This window comes from Falco cherrug, chromosome 8 (assembly GCF_023634085.1).
Source record: "Falco cherrug isolate bFalChe1 chromosome 8, bFalChe1.pri, whole genome shotgun sequence".
NCBI lineage: Eukaryota > Metazoa > Chordata > Aves > Falconiformes > Falconidae > Falco > Falco cherrug.
The window spans coordinates 45292873-45318426 of record NC_073704.1 but is presented as its reverse complement, the minus strand read 5'-3'; the positions used below and the strand labels follow the sequence as shown (position 1 = coordinate 45318426).

Below are 25554 nucleotides of genomic sequence, written 5' to 3'. Positions count from 1 at the left end.
GGGGCAGCTGGGGATGACCGGAAGGCAGCTGTAGGCCTACAGAAGAGAATCCAGTGGGTGACGGATTACCTGGGAGTAACTGGGGGCAGCTGGGGGACCCTGGTGAGGGGCAGTAGGGGCGACTAGGGACAGCTGAGGCAGATGCAGGGTTATGGGAGAGAATCCAGCAGGCATCTGGGAACAGCTGGGGTGGCTGGGGGCAGCTGGAGGTGACTGGGGGTAGCTGGGGGGTGACTGGGGCAGGCGCTGGGACCGCGGGGACGCCGCCGCGCTGCTGGCCCTGGCCCCGGCCCTCCGGCAAGCCCCGCCCCCGACCGGCGCGCAGGCGGGTGTGAGCTCACGGCGCCGTCGCGGCGTGATGACGTAAGCGGGAGCGCGCGGCGGCGGGTCCCGGCATCTCCGCCATGGCGAAGACCGTGGCCTACTTTTACGACCCGGACGTGGGCAACTTCCACTACGGTGCGGGCTGCGGGGCTGGAGGAGAACCGGGGCGGCGGCGGAGGGGCCGGGCACGGCTCGAGGCGGGTGTACTGCCTAGCCCGGCCCTGGCTCGAGGCGGGTGTACTGCCTAGCCCGGCCCTGGCTGGCCGGAGCGGCGTGGGGCCGGTCCCCTCACGCCGCCGCGGGGCCGAGCGGGCCTGGTAGGGGGGGTCGGCGGTCCCGTCACGGCCCCACGCTGGGCCCGTCCTCGGGGGGGCGAGGCGGGGGGGGGGCGGCTGGTGTTGCTCCCCCGGGTGACTCCGTGCCGTTTCCCTTCCAGGAGCGGGGCACCCCATGAAGCCGCATCGCCTGGCCCTGACCCACAGCCTGGTCCTGCACTACGGGCTCTACAAGAAGATGATAGTAAGCGGCACTTCTGGGGCCCGGCGGCGGTCCCCCTGCCAGGCGGTGGGGGAAGAGCAGCTGCAGCTGGTGGCTTCAGGCGAGCCGCTGCCAGGGTGGGGGTTTTAGGCCTTGGCACAAATGAAAGGTGCCAGAGAGCTGTGCGCTTCACTGCAGGCTTCAGTTGTGGCCTCCACGTTAAGACTTGGCCTGTGTTAGTAGGTTCTCAACAGCTTTCTTGCATTGCTGCCTCTCCTTCAGCTCCACTTTTGGCACAGCAGATAACAAAGTTGTTGCAGACAAGGCCTAGAGCAGTCTCGGGCATTCTTATCTGCCTGAGACCCTACCACACCACCCATGGCCGGTTTGAAAAGCACCATTGCTAATTGGCAGTGTCTTGTTCAAACCTGTGCTTACAGCAGCAGGACCACTGGGGACCATGCATGAAATTTCGATGTCTGTAGCCACTTGTAGGAAGGACCCAGTGACCATTGCGGACTGTGTGATCGTAGAGTAGTAAAGCTAAAAAAAAAAAAAATGCCTCAAGAGGCTTGCTCATTCACCTTGATGCTTTAACAGGGTTTACTAATCCTATCTCATACCTGATCAGTCATTGTCCAACCTGCTTTTCAAAACCTTTGTTGCTCAACCAGTTCAAACAACCTAGTCCAGTGCACTCCAGTTCTTACTGTTAAATTTTCTTTTCTGGAAATTTAGCCTATGTAAACCTGATAAAACATGATCAGCGTGTAGCGATAATCAAAAAGAAAACTTAAATCTTATCTTTCAAGAAATGAACTAGGTTTTGGGTAATGGAATATCACCAAACATGTGGTAACCTTCTTCTGAAGTATATTTATTTTACTTGGTGTAAGCAGGATTGAACCAAGCTCCTTTCCCTAGAATCCTTGTTCACTTTTCTGCCTGGTCTTGTGGCACAGAGCAAATGAAAAGCTCTCAGGAGTACAGGGCATATAACAGTGCCTCATGATACAAGATCAAGGTAGGAATGGTAAAGGTCTTCCATAATTCTGCCCCTTTTTGAGATGGTCTTTGCCCATTTTGATGGGCAGAACATGCTACCTGCAGCTGCTGATCATTATGGTGCAACTCATTTTTGTTGGTTTAGTCTTGCTTTTGTTGCAGCAGGGTTGCTTCTGAATGGTTTCGGACTTTTGAGCAATTTAATTCCTAGGCTGACTGGCATGGCTCCAGGTGGTGCTATCTGATCCAGAGGCTGGGTGTAGCTGCAGCCTGTTGTCTCCACAGCCTGTGATTTGTTTGATGTGTCCTGAAGAAGGGCCCCAACCCAGAATGAAAGTGTAGGCTACAGCTCCAGGCATTCTGGTTTTATGTACATATATGTATGTATTTATGTATGTACATATGTGGGCATACAAACACGCATTTACAGTGTCTTTTCTTGGGAATTGCCTTGTTAAAAGAGGTGAAGCGCGCTTCTGTCACAGGCATCATTGTGCATAGCTAGCAGACAGGGAGGGGAGGTGAAAGAAGGGCACAAAACCATCATTGTTGTGACCTGCAGGGAGTGTTAGGACTTTCCCCTGTCCTTCCTCTTCATGCTCATGCATGCCATGTGTGTTCCACCCCGTTCTACAACTGGGCTCTGCTCCTTGTGATGCTCTGTCAACCAGCCGCTTCTCCTGTTGCTCATGAACCTGAACTGGATGACTCTGGAGGTTATTGTGAGGTGTGTGCTCTCAAAATGATTAGGAACTCAGTTGTGGGTTGGTGATTGCAAGGAACTGATAACAGTTGGGATTGTTTTGAGGCTGTGGAGAAGAAAGTGTAATCAACTTGTCTAAGTGATGTTTTCACATCTGCAGTATGCTTTAGGGATAAATCATAAGTTGGTGTGAAAACATGGCAATTGTGCAGAGCTGTCGGACAGAAACGTGTGAATTCCAGTCCCTCTCCAGCTAGATCAGGCACTTCTCCAGACTGTCATTAGCTTCCCAAGTTCCCTCAACACAACCATTAGACATTAAGCAAAACTTCCACTACACCCTCAAAGACTAAATATTTAGGTTTTGTGATACCAAAAAAGCCTTTCTTAAAGGTCACTTCTCAAGCGCTTGAGAATCGGGCAATGTTAAAATCAAAGTTGTATCACTGTGAGCAAAAGAGAAGTATTAGACCAGTGGTTTTAATTGTGGCATGTTTAGTGTCTTCTCCACTATATGGGCAGGACAAGGTGCAACAATCTTGGAAGTTTGGCAGCATTACAGTTTTCCTGCTTTTTATTTTTTAGGGCAGAGACTGAACAGCCAAACCAATGCAAGTGGGGCAGAGGGAAAAGCTAGGTCTTGGCTACTTTGTAGCTGCCCATCGGTGCTGCACAACTGTGTCTTTATCCCTAGCACTGTACAAGTGCCTGGTGTTTGGCATGGGTTCAACATTAAGCTCTTGCACTGCCACCGTATCTGCTTCTGTGGTGAGAGACTTGCAAATTGACTGAAAGTAAATAGAAAATAAGCTGTCCCAAAACTAAAGCACAATGTCAGTTTTTAAAGGAAGGTACTAAAACAGAACAGTGGAACAGTTCCTTGATGCAATATATAAAATTAATGTGATACGTCTAAACATTAGAAAAGCTTCCCTGTGTAATTAATATAATTCCCTAGTAAAATCACATGCAGCCTCAGTGACCTGCTGTTGCACTCGCAGGGGGATGCAGCTGGAGTATACTTGGGGTGCGTGGAATCTTTGCAGAAGCTGTCTTTCAGATTTTTACTGTAAATGTATGAACCTCTATGAATAATTTCCTTAGTTGGCACTTTTCTTGCAGAAACAGCAAAAAGCATATTCTGATGTAACACTTCTATTACTATGTCTGAATTAGGCAGAGCTGTACACTCTGCCACGTTTTCAGTCTTGAAACCCTTCTGTAGAGGTTATATTTTCCACTAGATGCCATCATGAAGCTGAAAACCACAGAGGAAACTTCATCCTGAACAGTCAGTGAGACTGGTAAAGTGATGGGCAAATAAAAGTGGGAATTATGGCCAGTTGTGACTATAAAAAGTCCTGTTAACTGCACTGTGGCTACATCATTATCTGCCCTCTCTACCGCCTCCAAATAAGAGGTCACCGTCCTGTCAGGCAGGGTTTGTCTCTTCACACCTTTCCCAGCTTGTCTGTGGCTGTGGTGCACAAGCGCATGGTGAACCAAGACTCGGCGTTGCTGAAAGAGGAAGGGTTGTCCTGCTGCTCACCTTCCCTGCTCCTCCACTGCATCTTCCCTCTGCCTTTCTTGGCTGTGTCTGGAAGCTGTTGGATCCCTGACACAACCCACTAACTCAGCAAAACCAGGAGAGTTTTCTACAGAGTTGGCTAAACAAGGCAGCTAACAGAGGGGGGGCTGAGTGCCAGAGCTTGCTTAGGGAGGTGGATGGGATTGCTGGGAGCAGGGTGAAGGGTGGAAGGAGGCAGGTTTCTTCTGACAGCAGCTGAGTCTGTCTTGAAGCTTTTGGTCTTCCCCACCGCTCCTTCTCTTTCTAAGTTTTGAATCACATCCCTACATTTTGTTGTCCAAGAGAGCCTCAGGATATCCAGTGAGAGCTATTTCTGTGGTGCGAGCTGCTGCTTCAGTGTTGGTTTTGGTCTTGTTTGATTTTAGTCAATCGTCTGGATTCCTGGGAGATACTGTGCAGAGCCCCTGTGGGGAATAGGCTTTGCCTTCACCCTTAGCAGCTGCACTGATGGCTCGTGCTTGTCAGTTGTCTCATCCTCCTTGTTCGAGTTGTCAGAGACAGTAGCCTCTGAGAAACACCAAAACCCACGCATCCGTGTGGAAAACGCCAGACCACATGCAGACCAGTTCAGGAAAGGAGATGATGGGTTTGTTAGGGTATATTGTGTTTCTGAAAATTAACACATTTCCTGCTTAGCCCAGGAAATGGGCACGTTGGTGCAGTTGCCCTGATAAATTTTCCCTTTGGAGACAAGCCTGTGCATGTTACTATTTTTTTTTGTGTTCCACTTTTTCTATAAAGTGCATGCTTTAATTAAGAAAATTGAGAAACACAAAAAAGTTCTCATATTGATTTCAGTGTAACTGTAATTTCATCTTGCCATGTATATGGTGTTAATTTTTAACTTCCTAAATATAGAGGTATGTGTGTTAAGTGCCAAACTGGCAAACCTGTATTGTCACAAGATCTTTAATTTGAATCCATCCAGTTCCCTGACCGTTTTTTTGCTGGCTTTCTGAAGGAAACAAAGCTTATGCAATTCTTCCATCTGTCTGTGAGCTTTCTCTAAATAAATTTGAACCTATCGGCCTATTACAGGCAAATCTGACAGAGGGAAACCACCGCTGTATCAAGATCTTAAAATTGTATGAATGCTGGTGACTGATAAGGGAGTAGTTCCCCCCAGTAAAGAAAAAGCTGTGGTTTGAACTCAGCTGTTTTATTTTGCTAGCTTGCCCAAGGAAGGGGGGTGTGCAGTGGGGGAAGGCAGGCATCAGAGAATGTGGTAAGAGCTGCAGTTATAAGAAGCAGGAAATGGGTTTATGGCTGAAAGAAAAATCAGTAGGAAAGCAGACTTCATGGAGCAATATTGAATTTAAATGAACATGAATATCAGGAAGCCAATGAATTGGAACATTTTCTTTCTATACCTCGTGCATGTTGTTTGTCAATTAGCTGGAGATTTCTTAGAGCCAAAGCAAATGCAAGTTTAGGTGGGAAATAAGTCTTGCCTTTTTCTCTTGAAGGTTTTCAAACCATACCAGGCATCCCAGCATGACATGTGCCGATTCCACTCCGAGGACTACATAGACTTTCTGCAGAGAGTAAGTCCCAACAACATGCAGGGATTTACCAAGAGCCTCAATGCCTTCAACGTGGGTGATGACTGGTGAGTGCTCTGTGTTTCCTGTGAACCCACAGTCAGAAGGGGTGCTCCTGCATTGCTAGTGTCCAGAGAGCTCTTTTAGAGTGTCCCATTTCTTATTGTTTTTAACCAGAACAAGGTGCATGTCCCTCCTGTGTTTATCAGATTACCGGAACCTCCTTGATTCCTTTCCCTTCTCTTTAGATGCTGCAGTCTTCCTTTTTAGATCTGTGTTTAGGCTGTAAGCTTGTTAGGTTAGAGACTGTATCTCCACTTGTTCTTGCAGTGCTGCAGTTCTTGAACATGCTAAGTATCTTAATTGCCTGTCATTTTAGCGTGCATGTTAAATTCAATACAGTGTTGAGAGCCTGATTTTCCAGTAGAACCAAGGAGATACTCATGCTTCTGTACAAAACTACATGAGATCTTGTTGAGAATATTCAATTCCAGTCTTTAATGCTTGTGAGAGATGAAACTTGAAAGAAATGGGTGGAAGGGCTCTGTGGGTGACTGAGGAAATAGCAATATGCCTTCTCTGGTTGAGGATTACAAGGGCTATCAAGAGAGTAAATTGTTCTTATGTATTCTGTGGAGGGGAAAGCTGTAAGTACTAGGAGGGGAGGAGTTATGTTAGCTAGAGAGCAGTGTAATCCATAGAAGGATATTAGTATAGCCTGGTTTTTAAAATACAGGCTGAGAATCAGAAGACTGTTCTCTAACCTTGCTGTTCTGATGATCAGAAACCATCGTCTTCTCAGAACTGAAAGGGGAAATAAAACCCCATGGTCTTTTAAGCTGTGCAAGCTGGTGCCACAGGGGCTCCATGTCCTGTGTTTCTGTACTCTCCCAGTGCCTGGGCTGGCTCTGCGTGGTGGGATGGATCAGACCTTAGCACTGTCTTAAGAGCAGCATTCATCTCCGGTTGCAGTACAGCATGCGTGTGGAAGCCCTGTGGCTGGGATCTTCCAGATACAGCCAGGGAGGAGGTAGTGCAGGAGCAGAGCAGTCCTCTCCTCTCCTGATGCAGTGTCTCACATCATGTCCTGGCTCTGGGCACATGTCAGCAAGGCAGATGCTGGCAGACACTGTGAGCAGGGGAGCCTTTTCAGGGCAAGCTTGGAAGCTTTGGCAATCTTTATCAAATTCACTGAGTTTCCCATTGTGTTTGCAGCCAAATTGCTCGCCTGCTGGTACTTGGTGTGTTACAAGCAGGGTCAGAATGATCCCAAATTAACTCTTTCACAGAGAATGAGTTTTGATCTTGCTCAGGTAATGTCCCTGGACAGTTTTATTCCTGGCTTTGTTCTGGAGAAACAGGGAGGAATGAGATTATGTTCTGTGTTTGAATCGTGGTTTCTTTTTCAGTCCAGTGTTTCCAGGCCTCTTTGAATTCTGCTCTCGCTATACTGGGGCCTCCCTGCAGGGAGCAACACAGCTGAACAACAAGGTAACTGAGCTGATGCACTTATCTTTTGAAACACAGGAATAAGCCAACTGCTTTTCAATTTAAGGAGAACCTCATGGATTTGTTTTGTAAAACAGCATAACAAGCACTGCTGTGTTGGGGCATAAATACCTAGTGCTGTAGGACTGTTAAGCTTGAGACCATTCCTGTCCTGTCGGAGGCAACCATTTAGTAGATGTTTAATCCAGAAGGAGTCAGAGGATACTAATGCTGCACATACTAAAATCACAAACTGCTCTTAGTGCTGTAGAACAAACCTGGGGTCTTCAGTGAAACTGGCTGCTGGGAGACCTCGAGAGTGCTGCTAGGTCTGTGCTATGGAAATGCACTGAATAAGACCATGCAGAAGGTCTGAAGAGAAGGGTCCCTTGGGAGAGTATATATATATTAAAAAAAAAAAGTACAAAGATTTGAGTCTTTTAGAGACCTGAGAAGGGTCTAATGGGTGTAAAGAACAAGTGCAGGAACAAAGTGTATATGCCAGGTGCTCTGCCTGCTGCTGGCTGGAGGGGAGGCAGTGGTAGTGGGAGGTAATCTTTTCTGATCTAATGGAGAATATAAAGCACAGGACTAATCCAGTATGGGCCTAATGTAACCAAAACTGTTGTCTGGGCTAACAACCAAGATGGAGCTTTGGAAAGGCCTCCGTAGGAGAAGGAAAGGCTAGAAGGGTGTTTGTGGGCCACAGCACTGGCCAGGTTGAAGTGGGTGCAGCGAGGAAGTGGGTGCAAGGTTGTTGTTACTATGTTGTCACCTTTAACTTATCTTTACTTTCTTAGATCTGTGATATTGCAATAAACTGGGCAGGGGGCCTGCATCATGCCAAAAAGTTTGAGGTAATGAGGCAAATCTGTGCATTCCTCTGTCTTTTTGAGGCCCAGGCTCTTGTGTTGATCTCATTCTAATCTGGTTGGTTTTCTCTGTCTTACAGGCTTCTGGGTTTTGTTACGTTAACGACATAGTTATTGGCATCCTGGAGCTGCTCAAGTAAGGGCATGGAGCAAATGCAGTACTGTCCTGACTGGCGTGTGATTTCCCTCTGCTGCTTCTGTTCTCTCTGTCTGTTTCCCCTGCTTTGTTTGCCATTTTAGAGTCTGGGAAAGCCAACAACTAGATTTTTGTCCTGGCCTCCTCTTCAGGCACAAGAAGGGGGACTTGAGAATTGCATTATCTGATTCCAGTTTGTTGCATGCAGCTTAAGGGATACAGAAGAGTTCTTCAACTCCATTTCTCATCCATCTGTGAAATATTAATTTCAGGGTCTTCTGAGACTCGGTGTTTTTGCCACAGTGAGCCTTTTGTAAGTAAATACAAACTATGGCTCACTGGAAACAGTTAAATGACTCGAATCTTTCCTGATTTGCTTGAGTGGCTTAAGAACAGAATTTGAACAACACATGGATGATCAAAGGACACTTTTCTTTGAGTAGAAGAGAGACATAATTTTTTTCTTTTTAGAAAATGAAAAATAAATTCAGATTGGAAGGAAGAGTTACAGAAATACCTTCCGTTTTTTGGATCGGTTTTGGGGTTGGGCATTTTTTTTTTTTTTTGTATTCTCACATGCCTGCCTTGTCACTGAATCTGAGACAAGATGTTATGAAATTATAAAAAGGTTTGTGGCTGACTGCACAACAGTTTCATGACTGGTGGCAAGCTTACGCACTCTCAAAGTCAGATTTACAGGATTTACTGGGGTTTCTTGTACTTCCTTTCCCTCTGCCAGTCTTCCCTGCTCTGTGTTTGGAACCTCAGGTCTTCATTGTGTATCTCTGCACATGCCGTCATGTCGTCTTGCATGAGTCCCATATGCCAGAGGCTTCAAATACAGCCCAGTAACCCCTCATGAGAGATTTTAATATGTCCCTATTCTTTTATTTCCTGTTTTCAGAAACCGTTTCTGCAGCAGGTGGCTGCATACTTGAGATTTCTTCCTACCATGGGAGTACTGTGGTGCCTCTAACTCTTAGACAATCACTTTCTCCATTTACCAGTGTGCAAGGGCTGCATGTACACATCCCCTTTTTTTCCTTGCAGTCATTTGTCTGCAGGATTAATAATCTGGACTGTTTTAAAATAGTTTGTCTCTCTTCAGAGACTGAGGCAAAGTACTGGTCTACTAATCAGCATGGGTCAGTATCTTCAACCAGTTTGATCAGGTTGCTGCAGACACGCTTAAAGCCATGGTTCCAAGTCAGATGGCACAAACCACGTCCTCCTCTTCTCTGTTTCGATGCTGTTTTGCTTTTCAGGTCCCTCCCTAGTCCCCTAGGGTTTCAGCATGGATGCCAGATCCCCCGTTCTTTGGAGATTTACCAGATGCTGTATTTCCCTATGAAAAGCTGGAGGAGTTCTCTCCAGCCACCCAGACAGCTCTAGGGCCTGGCAGACAGGGGTAGCTTAGGGCCATGTCTCCAGTGCTCAACAGCACATGAACTTTGATCATTACCCCAGTGAATTTACTTGTGATGATATCCCCTTCTTTACCCTCTGTCTCTGTGACCCAGCAGACTTCTCCAGTAAATTTAGTCCAGGCTGGTGGTTTTGGTGCTAGCCAGCTGGGACAGTGCTGCCAGTACTCTGGCACATGAAGGAAGTAAGTTTTCCTACCTCCTCCTTGGCTAGCTTACCTTTCATTTCCTGATATGATTAAAAATAGTTGGAGCTCTTAAAGATTAATGGCATGTTTGTAGAGGAAACAAACCCCCCAATTTTCTAACACCCTGGGTGGTTAAAATAGGTTACCTTCATCATGTGCTTTCAAAGACATTTCTGGCCCTATCTAAAACTTTATTCTAGTATCTATTTCAAGCACATCAGAAGAAAATGTTTTAGTTGTGGAGTGTGTTTGAGTGTATATGAATGCCTCATATCTAAACTATTTGATATGCCTCAGATGGGACAGGCAAGTTCTTTTGGCAAGTGGACTTGCAGGTAGGTGTCAGTGGTGGTTTTCAGAGCACCAGGTGATACTGAGGCATGTGGGGGATAGTGAGGTTGGGTATGGTGCAGACACTAATGCTGGTTTTCCTCATATATTCAACAGGTATCATCCACGCGTTCTGTACATTGATATTGATATCCATCATGGAGATGGTGTGCAGGAGGCTTTCTACTTGACGGACCGTGTCATGACAGTGTCCTTTCACAAATATGGGAACTATTTCTTTCCTGGTACAGGTATGTATTTTCCCTTGTAGTGTGAACCTGGCCTTGCTTCAGAATCCTTTGAAAGCTCTGCTGGAGTGTAAAAGTGTGAAATCATGAAATCAAAGCTTCAGGGAGAAATGGTGAAGAAAGGGCTTGGAAAATCAACTAGAGGGTAACAGGAGTGTAGTTATTTGTAAGAAAAAGGGATCCTAGCTAGGTTAAGAGATCTCAACCCAGACCAGATTTGGCCTTTCCACACCTCTGAAGTCTCAGAGCTGTTGTGATTCTCCTGTCTTTCCCTGGCCAGGTGACATGTATGAAGTTGGTGCAGAGAGCGGTCGTTACTACTGTCTCAACGTGCCTCTACGAGATGGCATTGATGACCAAAGTAGGTGTTGCATGGCATTTCCCCTTGCCCAGGCATTTGCTAGTCCTCCTGCTCCAGAGCCATGACAAATCTGCCTTTCTCTCCAAAGGTTATAAACACCTCTTCCAGCCAGTCATTAACCAGGTGGTAGATTACTATCAGCCCACCTGCATAGTACTGCAGGTAAGAAAGCAAGCCTCTGCGTATGTCCATCCCTTTCAGAGGCTGTAGGTTGGAGGGGGCTGCTATCAACATGTTACCTTCTGTTCCCGGGGAATCGGGGTTGGTGTGTCCTAGCTGAGCTGCTGTCTGTACCCTCTGGTGAATGAGGATGGCCAGGGGTGGGGGGACACTGATACATGTCTGGAAAGCAGTGCCTCAGTGTCAGAAATTCAGCCGTTCTTTTTCTCTTCCCCAGTGTGGTGCTGATTCTCTCGGTTGTGACCGTTTGGGTTGTTTTAACCTCAGTATAAGAGGACATGGGTAAGTACAGCGGGGCTGGGGCAGAGCAGTTTGTTGAAAGACCATCCTTTAGTCTGAAGGGCTCTAATGTCTCCTCTGCTGTGAGGCTTGAGCTTTGGCCTTCAGCAGCACCAGCAATTTTTTGGGTTTTTTAACACTTGTGTGACAGGAGGAGATCTCAGAATGAGCTTTGTACAAGGCACTGCAGAGCAGGTGGTTCACAGAGTAGCATGTTGTTCTGGCTCCCTTGGTGGAAGCCCTGAACTCCAGGTGTATCCAGCCATGGTGGTGCTTGAGCGCACAGCAGCGTTTCTGACACATGAATGTGTGCTGCAGTTAACAGCTTTGGCATTTTTTTGTTTGGGGTTTCTAGAGAGTGTGTGGAGTATGTTAAGAGCTTCAACATCCCCTTGCTGGTACTGGGAGGAGGTGGTTACACAGTCCGCAACGTGGCACGATGCTGGTGAGTCTCTTCTCTGCTTGTTGAACGTCACTGACTCAGCAGTTGCCTGTGGGCTTTGTCCCTGCGTGCACTGTGTGATTTTCTCTGGACTGAGCTCATCTTATTCCATGTTTTCAGGACTTACGAAACATCATTGCTTGTAGATGAAGCAATTAGCGAAGAGCTCCCGTACAGCGGTAAGTTGGAATTCCATTTTTTCCTCATTAGCTGAGCTAAAGTATTTGTTATATCAACTGAAGGATTAACACTTCTATTTCTGATCTTAGAGATGGCCTTAGTCCTCTCCTGCCACCCACTTGTAGACTTTGCTGGGCAGACACACTCTTACTGTGTCATGTATCATTTCATTTGGATCATTTTCTATTCAGTGACGTGAGCGTTAGTTTTGCTTGCCCTGTTTCATATAATTCCCTGTGGTTGCAGAGATGTACATCACTCTGTTTTTTAGGGTCTGGTCACTTCTAGCGTGGTGAGAGAGCAAGCTCTGCTCTGCAGAGCAATCTGGGCTGGCTCCCTCGTCTCTCTGCTGTAACTCTGGCTCATTCCATTACAGAGTACTTTGAATACTTTGCTCCAGACTTCACCCTTCATCCTGACGTCAGTACAAGGATTGAAAATCAGAACTCCAGGCAGGTGAGTGCTTGCAGCCTTATTACAGTATCACCAATGTACTTCCAAAACCCTGTGGTTGATGCTCTCTCCTGTGAAACGAAGTAGAGTGCAGGCAAGGAATTCTTGCGGGGCAGAAAACTGGCAAAAGAAAGCAGAACCTTTCCTCTGGGGTGTCAGTCTCATAGCATTTGAGAACCTTGCTGCATTGTTTTACTGGTTTCTGTGTGAGTTTCATTGATGGAATGAACTCTCCTACCTCCTCTGCTCTGATAAATAGCTTTTTGCACAAACTTGTTTCTCATAGCCACCACATAGATGATGCAGGCAGGTAGCAGTGCTAACAGTTGTAACTCTATGTAGACTGCCAGATCTCACTGTGGCGATCCCTCTGTTTTTTCCATGTAGTACTTGGATCAGATCAGGCAGACGATATTTGAGAATCTGAAAATGCTGAACCATGCTCCCAGTGTGCAGATCCATGATGTCCCTTCTGACTTGCTCAGCTACGATCGCACTGATGAGCCTGATCCAGAGGAAAGAGGCTCTGAGGAAAACTACAGCAGGTACCAGATCTTGTTCTGGAGAAACGGGCTTCAGTTTCTGTCCCTGCCAGGATGGGCAGATCATATACTAGAGACCATCTGTTTCCTAGAACAGATACCAAGTCACTTCTGAGTCTGGTTTTATCCAGGGAGCGCCTCTCTAGAAATGTGTGGTCTCCTCACGTAATAGTTCATGGGGTGTTTGATTGCAGGGCATCTTCTGACTAGCGGTGTGACCTAGGCGTTCTTCTCTGGCCATGAGGGTGCCAGGGCTCTTCTCACTGATGGTGATTGTCTTTCCCCCAGGCCAGAAGCTGCCAACGAGTTTTATGATGGTGACCACGATAACGACAAAGAGAGTGACGTTGAGATCTGAGGGCTCTGGTGTGGGGCTCTGGACTGTGGGGGGTCCCACATTGGACATGGGTGCTTGGAGCAGGTAACTGGGCCATGCAGGAGCCACTTAGCCCTCCCTTCGTATCTGATTGCATGTGGTGGCAGCAGAAACAACACCACTGCAGGCTTCTACTACTTGGAGAGGCAGAGAGCAGTAAAATGTGTTCCTTGCTTTCCACCACGTGTCATGGTTCCAGCTGGGTTCCAACTCTGGGAAATGGAAATTGGAAGTAGCGCTCAAATCTGTGCTGTGCACTGGCTGGCAGCTGTGCAGCTGCCTTCAGAGGCTGACCTGTGCTGGTTTGTTCACCTGTAACTCCTGTGCAGGCTTCTGCCAGCAAGGTGGGAGCTGGAGCAGTTGTGCCTACAATCTCTGCCTCTCTTCAGCAGCAACACCTGATACATCCTGCTCTCCCTGGCCCTCCACTCAGGTACCCAGTCAACTGCCCTCTGAAGCCTGCACTGAGAGTTGCTTCCTGATGTCTCTTCTAACCATCTGATGCTCCACAGCTCAAGAAAAACTACTCGAGAAGACAAGGCCAGTTGTGGGATAGCAGTCAGGAATGTCCCTGGAGCAGGGAGCATCTTGATGGAGCAGGATGGAAGAATGTATGCAAAGCATAGTCTTGTTCTTTCCCCCCACTACTCAGTTTTGCGTTCACAAGAGTACTGCAAACACTTTGCCAAGTTGGACCTAACTTCCCTGTTTTCTTTATTCTTCAAGAGGCTAAAATCACTGTGGAACAGAGGTTTGGCTGCCAAGGTCAGTAAATAGTGTGTCTTGCACCTCTAATATAGCTTCCAGCTGTGTTTTCCAAGTTCACACATGGTCCTTCTATGTGTTAGCAAGAGATTGAGACTGCTTGCTCGGAGTGGAAGCCATTCCCTCTTGACTGTGCCCAGGAGACATCGCTCTGCTCGTGGTTGAGGGAAGCTGCTTCCTCCCAAGTCCTGTCATCTTGCCCTCACACAGCAGATTTCTCTCAGCTGTCTCTCAAATCCCAGACTTTGCTGCTCCTCCTCCAGTTATCACCTGGTACCTGTCATGGTTTGGAGTGTGCCATTTGGGGAGGCGGGAGGGGTTTAGCCTCTGACTGTCTGTACTGTTCTGTTTGTTTACTGATGTCTTTAAACATTAAATGAAGAGGCAGTATTTTTCTTACCTGACCTGTTCTGTTGTTCGTCTGTTTAATACTCACACCTTTTTGGCTCCTGTACTCCCAAGGACTGAGAACATGCTTATCATCCCTGGCAGGGTAGCATCCTCTGCCGTCTGAATGGAGGGCATTCAGCTCCTCAGAGTATATGCTGGTGAGTTTTCAACATCAGTGCACAATGAGGAGAGTACCCTGAATTGCCTCACAACAGGGCAGGTGGGCTGGTGGACACTCTTGCTTCTGCCTGTGAGTCCAGTAAAAGCTTTGCAGGAAGCTGCAGAGCTGATTCAAAAACCTTAACCTGCATTTGTTTTAAATACCGTGGTTTCTTTGAGTTGCAGTTTCTGTAAGAGCCTGCTCTTTGCAGTCTCACTTTCCTAAAGGCCTTGTTGGTGACTGGTTTTTAGTTCATGTAACTCCAGTGTGAAGCAGACAGTAAGTCAATGTTACTCCTGCTAGGTGCCCAGAGAAATAAGTTACGGTAGAATTAGACTAGGTGTGGAGAGTGGTGATCAAAGGTATAGCACAGCTCCTATATGAGGAATAACTCCATGGATGAGGATCCATCAGCTGGGGAGAGAACTGAGCTGGGAAAGAAAGAAGCCGTAAGGTTTATAGAATCAGGAGTGTTGAACACAGTTTCTCCAACTGTTACATATTAAAGGAGCATCAAATGAAACTACCAAGGCGTCAACCCAAAAGGAAGAGGTCGCTTTGCACACATCTAGTTGAGCCATACAAGCTTTTTAATGTGGCCATGAACGTGGCTTCCAAAAGGGATTGGAATGGGGGATGGAATTTCAGGTTTGTTAATACAAAGACACTCCTGGGTGCAAATTGTGGGTGACTGGGTGCATGCTCTGGAGAGACACTGTTGTGTACTTACTCTGTGCTTGTACCATTCCTACATTTATTATTTGGCCACGGCAGAGTGGACACTGGGCTAGGTGGACCTTACTCTGACCCCTCTTTGGTCAGCTGTATTTGTTTCTAGTATTCTGTAGCCCATAAAATGTTCTTTACAAAGTAGAAGACAGAAAATGCTGCTCCATTGACTAGCTGGACTTCTGAAAAAAAGTGTTTGTGCCCCAGTAGAAAGGAGATGTGTTTTATTCTGGCTTACCATCTCACCTGGTGTCAGACAGCTGGCTTGTTGCCTCTGCTTCTGTCATCACCCTCTGCAGCAAAACTGATTACAGGAGGAATCCAGGCTCCCACCTTGGGTAGCAGGAAGTGTTGGCTTTTGAAAAATAAAATAATTCCCTCTTTAAATTCTTTCTTACGTATGAAGGTGGGAATGCCCTTGCCTTGCAAACCTCACAGCACTGTCCAGGCTTTCTCTTTTCAGAGCACTGCTCAGTCCTGCATTTTGAAATAGGGCTGGAAACTGGGATTATCGTCTTACCTGGGTTTCTAAGGGTGGATTTGTTTTCCTTGATTTGGGAAAATGGCTAAGAAAACAGGTTCAGTCTGTAGAGATACTCCTTTTTTTCCCCACTGTTGTATTTTCCCACTGGAGCAGAGCTATTAAAAATAAGAAACCGCACTACACTTGCTATCTGATATTGCAGGGCTACTGGAGCTGCATTAGACCAGCATTTATCCCTGGCCTTGGCCAGTCATGGACACAGTGCCAGGGTGAGCCCAGGGCGAGCCCTGCACCCGCCTCCGTGTCCCAGGTAAGGTGGCAAACCTGCACCTCCTGCCTGCTGGGTGGCAAGATGGAGCCGGCGCCGGACGACTGCTAGGGTGTTCCTTAAAACAGGATGGGCTGGCAGTGACTGAAATTAAGTGAGGCCTGATTTAATTATCTGTAGGAAACGTTTGAGGACATACCCTTGCACATCACAGAAGCATCATCGGCAGTTTCTACAGCACCAGGCTGTGCTGAGTCACGGTGGCAGTTTCTACAGCACTGGGCTGTGCTGAGTCACAGTGGTGGATGGGCAGCAGGGCTCAGGAGAGGGCAAAAACGATCTTGGGTGCTAGACCATGTTTTTTCCTCTCACAGTTTTTCTTTTGTTGCTCTCTTGCACCCTAGCCCAGCCTGGGGACCCAAGAGAGGTGCTGGGGACGTGTGCCCCTCCCCTGGGGGTAGCTGGGAAGCTGGGCCTCATTAATACTCATATCTGGTGCGACAGCCTTTCTGCAAAAAAAACGCGTAAATAATTCCCATTCTATGTTTTCATTCTTGCCCTTTAATTTTGCATTTTCAGGACACTCTAGAAATACCAAGTTTAGCCGTCGTTGTTGCTCAGTTTGGCTTAATGGATCAGCCCAGTATCCTAAAGCCCCTTCTACATCAAAAGCTGGAGTAGGAGGTGTTTGCACTCCTGTTACAGCACCCAGCTGACGGATGGGGTGAAAATGTGCCCCTGTGAGGTCATAAAAATCCAAAATGACGCTGGGAGTGTGTGTAGTACATGAAGTTGTGCTTGTGCATTTTAATAATCAAGTAATGCTGTTTATTTTCAGGTTTCAATGGGTGGATGCCCAAGGGTGGGATCCAAAGCCTTTCAGGAGCTGCTGTCATGGAAAGCAGAAAGGCAAAGCCTGGCTTGGTAGGGACCAAGCAGGCTCCTGACTACAAGTCTGTGGTTTGCGCTTCTCAGGCTTTCTTCCCTGTTTCTCCTCACTGACACTAGGATGGTGCAAACAAAAAACTGGGGTTTTCTTTCAGCACTACACAGTGCATCTCTAGCACCCTGTTTGATCTTCATGGACAGATCGCTGGGATGCCTTCATACATATTTGCCAGCTCCCTAACAGTTGAGACAAACCTAATAAACCACAAAACGTCTCTGAGGCCTGTTTCAACCACTGACTTTTGGGGTTGGGAGCAGACTCTACTTCACTATTGTGCTTCCAGCTGTAGCTTGCTCACCAGACATCTTCTGAGGTCACCCTGCAGCATTTTTCCTTCTCTCAGCTCATGGGAGGAAGGTATCAAGTCACCAAGTGATGGTATGGGTCACCTGTTAATGCTGCCTTCTGCTTGTTTTTCATGATAAGGGAAGTTGGCGGCATCTTGTGAGTAGAAAGATGGGGATTTGAGGTAGACCTGATCATTTGGTATGTGCTTCAGGGTGGTACATTGTTTGGGCAACTGAGCATGAGCTGAACACTGGCATGTTCTTGTTTCTGCTTCAGATAGAGAGGCTGAATGAAGATCTTGAAGACACCAAGAGAGAAATGGCTTCAGACTCTTCTTCCCTGCCTGCAGCTTTGCTTCCAGGCACTGCAGGGAGCATCCAGCCACCACCACCCATCCACTACCAGAGACTGTTTCTGGAGACTTCCCACCAGTTCCTCTGCTCTTAAGTTGTTCTGGCATACCACCACCTCCATCTCCATGAGGAATGGGTATTCCCCCTCCTGCTCTTGGCTTCAGACTCAGGGGAGCCTATGCACCTCTGCTGCTTCCATGGGGATCATCTCCAAAGAAGATTCTCAGCCAGCCATACAATGGTGAAGGCCACACTGGACTAAGGTAGGACCTACATTTTTAAAGACCACCTTCCACCTTGTTCTTTCACCCCAGAAAATTTGTCCTTTCCCTTGCGTCTCATCTCACATCACCCTGAGTTTCATGCCTGAGGAGTTTCATGGCCCTGCTTTCTGTACTTTATAGAAAAGCCAGTTTTCTGTGGAAGGGAGGTGATTTCTTCTTTGCCTCTGCATGCAGAGAGGGCAGGGCAGAACACACAGGGCCCTGAAATCCTCCGGAAACAGTGCAGGAGTCCAGCTTGCAGCATGCTGGCACATGTTTTCCTCTGCCACCTTTAACAGCTCTGGTTGGATGGTCTTCTTCACTGACCTAAGGTGTCTCTCCTATGTAAGCTGGCAGTCCTTAGTAAGATCTCCTGAAGACCTGGAGGCCCTTCTGGATGGTGAGGGGAGGGAGGGATCTCCTGGCTAAGCCACAGCTGCATGATGCCTGCATCTCGGTGTGACTCAGGAGCAGCCTGAGAGGCAGAGCCAGGTCAGCTGTAGGCAGCGTTTGTGGTCGTAGCAAGATACTGCACGGTGTGGTGTGACACTCGCTGTTCTACTGTCTCCGCCTTACATCCTCTTGAGTATGGATACTGTGCTTTGCGCTTGCTTTCTGTACCATCCCTCTCATTTCTGCTTGATTACCTGTCCCAACAGTTGTGTTAAGGGTAGGCTGCCTGGCGAAGATGCCTGCTGGGCACCACGTACAGCCAGTTACTGCTTTTCTCGCTGGTATTCCTTCCTCCCACTTGCTCCTTCATTACCAGGTAGATGTTGGGGCTCTTGCCCCTCGTCTCTGAGTGCTCTCTGTAACATCTCTCTCCCTCTTAAACACTTAAGGAAATATTTCCTCACCTTTTCAGTCGAGGCAGGAGAGCAGCAGGACCCAGGTGCTGTGTGTGTGCATCTCCTGAGGAAAGGGAGTGCTTCTGCCCCCACAGTCTCTGCCCTTTGCTCTGCCCAAAGCTCCAGGCCCTGCCCTTTGGAGAGGATTTGCCCTTGCCCTGAGGGCAGGGTTTGGGACTGTGTTATGTGCCAGCCCTTAGGGCAAGCCCTGCGCCTGTGCAACACAGGGGATGTATGAATTGGAAGGCTTGAAAGGCAATGTACACAGGCATCCCCAACCTTATATGCCTTAAAAAAGTGAAAGGGGAGAAATGTCTCATAGCTTTGAGTTTTTCTTCTTGGTCGGGGAAGAAAACTGCGTGGTTGTCAGAAGGAATCCATTGTCCCCAAAGTGTGTGGCTCTTGCCTGGTGTTTTGCCCCAGGGCCACCCCAACTCTTCTGGCTGCCAAAGGGCACAGCCCAGGACCTGCCTTAGTGGTGACATCAGCTGCTGGGACAGCAAGATTTCCCTTGAAGGCCATTTTATGCTGCTTTTTTATCAGCAGCTCCTTGCTTTGCTGCTGGTACTGTAAGCATCTGCATTGTGTGCCCCTTCTTCTGATTTTGAAGTTGAAGGCTGTTTTTCTGAGCGTCCTGATTTATTTTGTAACTAAGTTTCATAGTTCAAGCTGCCTGTAGGACTTAGAGCCAGGCAGTCAGAATTAACCTGTGTGAAGGAAAACATACAAGTGTTTCCTGGAGGTCGGTGTTGCTGTGCTCTAACCTGCAGGTGTGTAGGATAGGAAAGGTGGCACTCAGTGTTTCTGCAGCAGAGTAGGGAGATGCTTGTCCCGATAGTGGTGATATTTATATTTTAGACAGGTTATAACCCTCCATCTCTCAGCTATTCGGGTCGCGGTGCAGACCTGCTTTTGGACACCAGGTGGCACATGGATCTCTTGGTTTTGAATGGAGGCTTTGTGTCCCTGCTGCAGCCTGTTTACAGCCCTGTTTCAGAGACTGTCAAGAGTGAACTTCAGCCCCGGGTGTGGATTTTGGGGGGAGCAGAGCCCGTGGCTGTGCTCTCAGATGGGTCTGGGTGTGCCAGTGCAATGCAGAGCCCGTCAGAGCCAGGTTTCTGGCACAACTGTCGCCAGCAGCAGAGGAGCAAAGTTTGCTCCCTGCTGCACATCCGTGCCTATCCTGCGTGAGCTTCCATGCTGGCCCAGCAACTCCCCTGGCACGAAGAGTGTGGCCAGCTTGCTACCCAGAGCTGTGGCCAGGGTGGCACTGACCTTTCTCTGCATTGACTCCAGCAGCAGAACAGCCCTCTCACCCAGAGACCCCCGCCTTGGGAGCAATTCTCTTTCTTTCTGGTTTTATGTGACTCTGCATGCTGCAGTCCCGCAGAGCTGAGCTGTGCCTGGGGCAATGCTTGCCCTGGCATTGTTGGTAAGACAGTGCAGCCTGGGTGCTTCAGCCTCAGGTATGCTGCTCCATGTAACTTGTTCAAGAGTGTGCATTCATTTTCTGTATTGGGTTGTTCTCCATGTTGAACAGCCTGCGGGTAAAGTTCCTTCCGTATCTACCTGTTTTATTTCCTGGTAGGTGTAATCCAGAGAGGCAGGAGGTGGTAATATTGAGAGACCTTCAAAGATCTCCCACTCAAAACACCCAGTCATGGACAGGGACACTTTGCACTAGACCAGGCTACTCAAAGCCCTGTCCAAAGTGGCCCTGAGCCCTTCCAGGGACGGGGCATCCACAGCTTCTCTGGGCAGCTTGTTTCAGTGTCCCACCACCCTCATCATAACACATTTCTTCTTTGTGTTCAATCTAAAACCACCCTCTTTGAGTTTAAAACCCTTGCCTCCTGTCCTGTCATGACAGGCCCTGGTAAAAAGTCTCTCTCCATCTTTCTTATAAGCTCTCTTTATATATTGAAAGGTTGCACTAAGGTCTTCTCAGAGCCTTCTCTTCTTCAGGCTGAACACCTCCAACTCCCTCAGCCTCTTTTCACAGAAGAGCTGTTCCAGCCCTTTGGACATTTCCGTGGCCTCCCCTGGACCCACTCTAACAGGTCTGTGTCCATCTAGTGCCGAGGATGCCAGAGCTGGAGGCAGTGCTCCAGGGGCGAGTCTCATGAGTGTGGAGCAGAGGGGGAGAATCCCCTCCCTCGACCTGCTAGCCATGCTGCTGGTGATGCAGCCCAAGACACACTTGGCTTTCAGAGCTGTGAGTGCACATTGCTGGCTCATGTCCCATTTGTCACCTACCAGTATCCCCAAGTCCTCCACAGGGCTGCTCTAGTCCATTCATCCCCCAGTCTATTGATACTGGGGATTGTACTGACCCAGGAGCAGGACCTTGCACTTACTCTTGTTGAACTCATGAGGTTTGCACAGCCTGCTCCTCCAGCCTGTGCAGGCCCCTCTGGATGGCATCGTTTCCCTCAAGCGAGTCAGCTGCAGCACTCAGCAAGCCTGTAGATGAGACCAATCTGCAGGTGCGCTCAATCCCACTGTCTTATGTTTCTGATGTAGATATTAAATAGTATAGATCTCAGTATGGACTCGTGAGGGACACCACACATTACTGATTTCCATATGGACATTGAGCTATTTAATGTGACTCCTTGGGTGCAGCCATCCAGCCAATTCCTTATCCATCTAATAAGATCCAGAGCTTTGCTGGAAATGTATGACTCCTTAGCTCCAGAAGGCCAGATCCAGAAGCTATTTAGCTCCTAACACATGGAAACATAAGATAGCATTAACAGACAGTGGGACTTCATACGCCCAGCTGGGGGTCAGGGCCATGAACACGTTGTGTGGACCCAAATCAAAGTTTTGCTTGAGAATGAAACTTTGAGGTTTTCTGAAAATGTTGCCCAGCACTGTGGACTAGCTTGAAAAATGTCTGTTGCTGGTTTTCTGGGCCCTCCAGGTGCTCACAAATGCATTTAAAGCGTCCCCTCATGCTCCTCACTTGTCCTCAGATTTCCAGGATGCTGGGAGGTATCGTTTCCTCTTTTTCACAGATGTTTTGCTGCGGGGAGCCTCGGCACAAGTGTCTCCTCTAGGTAATACATCCTTCCTTCCTTTTCCAGCCCAGTGTCCCCATCTCCATCACCTCTCTCTGGTGAGGCAGAGGCAACTGTAGCCTCCGTCTTCCTGGAGCATTCATGCCTGTTGTGCCAATGTTGGCTGAGAAGTGGCAGTGAACAGGGACAGAAACTTCTCTCTTCCTCTGTTGCTCAGGAATATTCTCAGACAAAATGGAGGCATCTGTCCACAGACCTGAGAGCTGTTAAATCCTGATTCAGAAGTGTCTGCTGAGGAGAACGAGGTTGGAGAGCTCACCAGGTATCCTTCCAGAGTCACAGTACGGTTCAGATTCAAAGGGTCCTCTGGAGGTCTTGACTCCATCAGTCCTGCTCTGCGTAAGGCCAACCTGAAAGTTAGATTGCTCAGGGTCTTTTGCAGTCAAGTTTGAGTCTTTTCAAGGACAGAAATTGCCCAGCTCTAGATGTAACTGCACTCCCTTCTCTGGTGTTTAACCACCCTTGTGAAAATAGTGTCCTTATATCAAGTCAGAATTTCCCTTGCTGGAGCTGGTGGCTGTTATCTCTTAACCTTCTCCCTGCTTTTGCTTTCTTGTTTCTCCTGGAGTGGTGTTGGGGAACACACACTAACAGCATCAGTGTACTTTGATGGGGCTCTGAGAGCAGTGCTGGTGGGAAACTGAACATTCGTTTCCTTTTTAAAGGAGGCAGAACCTGTTTGGGGAGCTTTCTCCCTAGATCTTCTAAGTGTTTCATCTCTGAAGAATATGTGAGGTACCTGCTACCTGTACCATGCCCTAGGAGAGGGGTCTGAGCCTGTTCCTCGAGTTTCTAGAAACTGAAGTTGCTTCTCATCACATGTGCAATCTGTAAGTGCAGGTATGGTGTTGGCTGGTCTAGGAGGTGTTTGTGCCTTCCTAGCATTTCCCACCATGTGTAGCAGAGCCTAGAGAGAAGAACGACTGCAACAAGCTCACATACTTTCTGTAGCAGAGCTGTGTGTTTTAGCAGTTGATGTTTTCATCTCCAGCAGGTGATTGTGTTGCCTATATGTCTTGGACTGACCTTTCATTACACTTTAGGGCAAACAGTGCTTTTCCTGCCATTGCAGTGCCATTCCCAGGGCACCTGGCCTGGTTCAGCTGCAGCAGGTGTCCTGGTGTGGATGTTTTGCCAGGTGAAGGTGGTGTTTCTAACATAGGATGTCTAGAAAAGTAAGTAGGAGTGAGACTGGGCTGTGACCCTGGGCTGCCTCCTTGGGAGTGAGGAGCTGCTGCTGTCCCCATCATTGCTGGCATTGCTGGTGCCTTTGCCTGGCCACAGTCAGCTGCCAGCGCTTGCTTCTCAGGGTGCTATGGGTGACGGGTGCACCCAGCTCTGGTGTGCAGCTTCTGCTGGTTCCAGGTTCCTGCTACCGTGAGAAGCACAAGGGATGTTACCAGTGGGCTGCGTGCAAGTGTGTGCGTGCTTACTGGGAGATACTGGGAGCTGGACTGTGCCTGTAGTGCCCGCTATGCTCATCCATCATGTTTGCACTGGGACATCAGCGCTGGGCAGTGATTTTATTTGCAATTTGAGCTTCAAGAGGCCCCTGAGTGAACCCCAGGTTAGGGCTAGGGGTGCTCTAGGTGTTTTTTGGCCTCATGTGTGTGTTGGAGTTTTCTGGCTTTGAAAACTGGGGGGTTTCTCTGTGTTCCCCTTGCTGTGTGTTGGCGTTTCCAGTTCCCTTGCAGTGTTGTTTCCATCCGCCAGATGTGCGCAGTTGAGCCATGTTGGCTCCGTTCCTGGGGATGAGGTCAGGGGCTCGGGATTGGGAGAAGGGATCAGCTGATTTCCTGACGAGGGTTGACGCAGCCCTGCATCCTCCCCTGCATCCCCCCCTCCCCGTCCCCCCGCTCCCCCCCCCCCCTCCCCTTGACCTGCTTTTGCAGACAAAGAGGGGAAGTGCCGCCTGCGTGCGCATCCTGCCCAGCACCACTGCCAGCCCCAGCCCCCCCCTCCCTCCGTCCCTGCTCCGAACCTGGAAAAAACAGCTCAGCTCCCATTTCAAGGAGCTTTTGTCCTGTCAGACAGCCTTCTTTGGGAGATTTGTCTTTCTTTTTTTCTCTGTGACAAGACCATAATTGGGAGGGGGTTTCCATCTGCTGCTGGGGGGAATGGAGGGGTTGCAGGGAGAAATCACCTGCCCTGGCACATAAAGGCAGCACTTGCCCCCTGGCTGGCATAACCAGCCTTTTGGGTGCTTAGTTATTAGGCAGTTTGAGGGCAGGAGCAGGGATTAGCAGTGTTCTGTGCCATTAAATTAAATGGGGATCTCTGGAGCACCATGCAAGCGCCCTGTCTACATCCCTCTGTTGTGGGGCTCCCCACATCTCTCCAGTGCACCCCATTCCTGCTCTCAGCCCATTGCTTTTGTGCTGGTGTAGTGCTTTTCTGTTCCTGTTCCTACCGCCCAAACCCCCATCCATCCCAGCTGACAGTGCAGGCTCAGGTGGCTGCCCAGCAGTGCCAGTGCACCCCAGGCCTCACCGAGCCCATCTCCATTGCTCCTGCCCCATGGCACTGACTTACGAGGCTGGTGTCCACCCTGATGTCTCACTTGTGCTTTCCCAGCACTCCCAAACTGAGTCACCCAGGGTGTGCTGGGGATACATCCATGTTCATAGCCCCAAAGCTGTGTTGTGCAATTTTTTCAGTCCTTATTGCTACAGGATGAAGTGTTGGGGCACATCATCTTTTGATGCCCCTTTTATGCAGCAACACTGCAAAAACACCCACTCATCAGTGCACCATGATGCTGATCCCCCTGTCCTGCTGGCCAGCTCTGACCTGCCAAGCTCCTACTATGCCAGAGCCAGCCTCACTTGTCTCCTGCCATGCGGGGGGACATGCCTATAGTTTTTGCAGCTGCAGAACTGACAGTAATAAAAGCATCCCAGGTGTCGCGTGCTCTGTCTGTACCCAGGTGTGCTGCTGCAGCAGGAGCATCACCACAGAGCTTTGACTCTGGGTCAGCCTCACCCTGATCGCATGAAAAGGACTGCTTTCTCCCAGAAAAGTCCCTAAAAGGAATTTCTGTAGGTAGCTGTGCAGCCACTGGGTTTTCCTGTGTGCAGCTTTGGGGCATGTAAGTGCTAGTACCCCAAAACCAGCACTTGTAAAGCTCTGTCCTTTACAGGCTGGGTGTGTACAATTACAGTGCTGAAACGTGTGTTGGGCACCCTGCTCCTGGCTGAATTTAATCCTTCGGTGTTAGGGTTTTACCTATGGTCACTTGTATAAGTGCTTTCTCTCTGTCTGTCTTTTCCTTTCATTTTTTTAAAACTCCTTGCTTTTCTTCCTCATCCTCCTCTGCGTTTAAATCACCACAAAGGACTTGGGATCCTGGATCTATTTGTGTTTTTTATCTCACACCTGAGTGATGCCTTTTGGGTCTTTTTGAATTGATCTTGGGAAAACTTTCTGCAAGATTTGCTTGAGAATTTAAGCCTCGGATTCAGATGGATTTGGCCCTATGCTGACATACTCCTGGCTTGGAAGTTGCATGCTCAGGGAGTAGCTTGCAAGGTATCCTTGTGCTGGTTTTGCATGTACCCTTTCATCCCTAAACCTTTCCTAGGGACAAAATCCAGTCACCCCATTTCAAGTGGGTGTTGGTTCTCCCCTTATGTCCATCCTCAGCCCTGTCTCCCATCCCTGGGTCTTGGCATTCCCACGAGAGGTAATGCCAAGCTTCGGGCACTCACCCTGGTGTGGAACTTAATACAGATGAAATCTGTTGGCTTTTCTCAAACCTGGAAAAATATGTGAATGTGCAGAGCAGTGGCATTAGTTGCTGGGAGTTGTACGTGTGAAACACACTGGTTTTAATACAAA

The 25554-nt window shown here is 48.4% G+C and overlaps 1 protein-coding gene across 1 annotated transcript; it reads left to right on the top strand.

Annotated features, from left to right (window-relative positions):
* Positions 1 to 340: 340 nt before the first annotated feature.
* Positions 341 to 14306, top strand: HDAC3 (histone deacetylase 3). The gene is made up of 15 exons (XM_055717621.1): positions 341 to 459; positions 761 to 843; positions 5564 to 5706; positions 7048 to 7129; positions 7927 to 7983; positions 8079 to 8134; positions 10194 to 10327; positions 10605 to 10685; positions 10774 to 10847; positions 11083 to 11147; positions 11500 to 11589; positions 11707 to 11765; positions 12143 to 12222; positions 12607 to 12764; positions 13050 to 14306. The coding sequence occupies exons 1-15, from the start codon at positions 405 to 407 to the stop codon at positions 13117 to 13119; spliced, it is 1287 nt and encodes a 428-aa protein (XP_055573596.1). The 5' UTR covers positions 341 to 404; the 3' UTR covers positions 13120 to 14306.
* The last annotated feature ends 11248 nt before the right edge of the window (positions 14307 to 25554 follow it).

What these genes read in the sequence shown, in the direction of transcription:
- HDAC3 (XM_055717621.1), top strand. Translation starts at nt 405, where the DNA reads ATGGCGAAGACCGTGGCCTACTTTTACGACCCGGACGTGGGCAACTTC. An exon ending in ATCATGCCAAAAAGTTTGAG is followed by an intron (nt 7,984 to 8,078) that starts GTAATGAGGCAA and finishes TCTGTCTTACAG; the next exon opens with GCTTCTGGGTTTTGTTACGT. An exon ending in AAAATCAGAACTCCAGGCAG is followed by an intron (nt 12,223 to 12,606) that starts GTGAGTGCTTGC and finishes TTTTCCATGTAG; the next exon opens with TACTTGGATCAGATCAGGCA.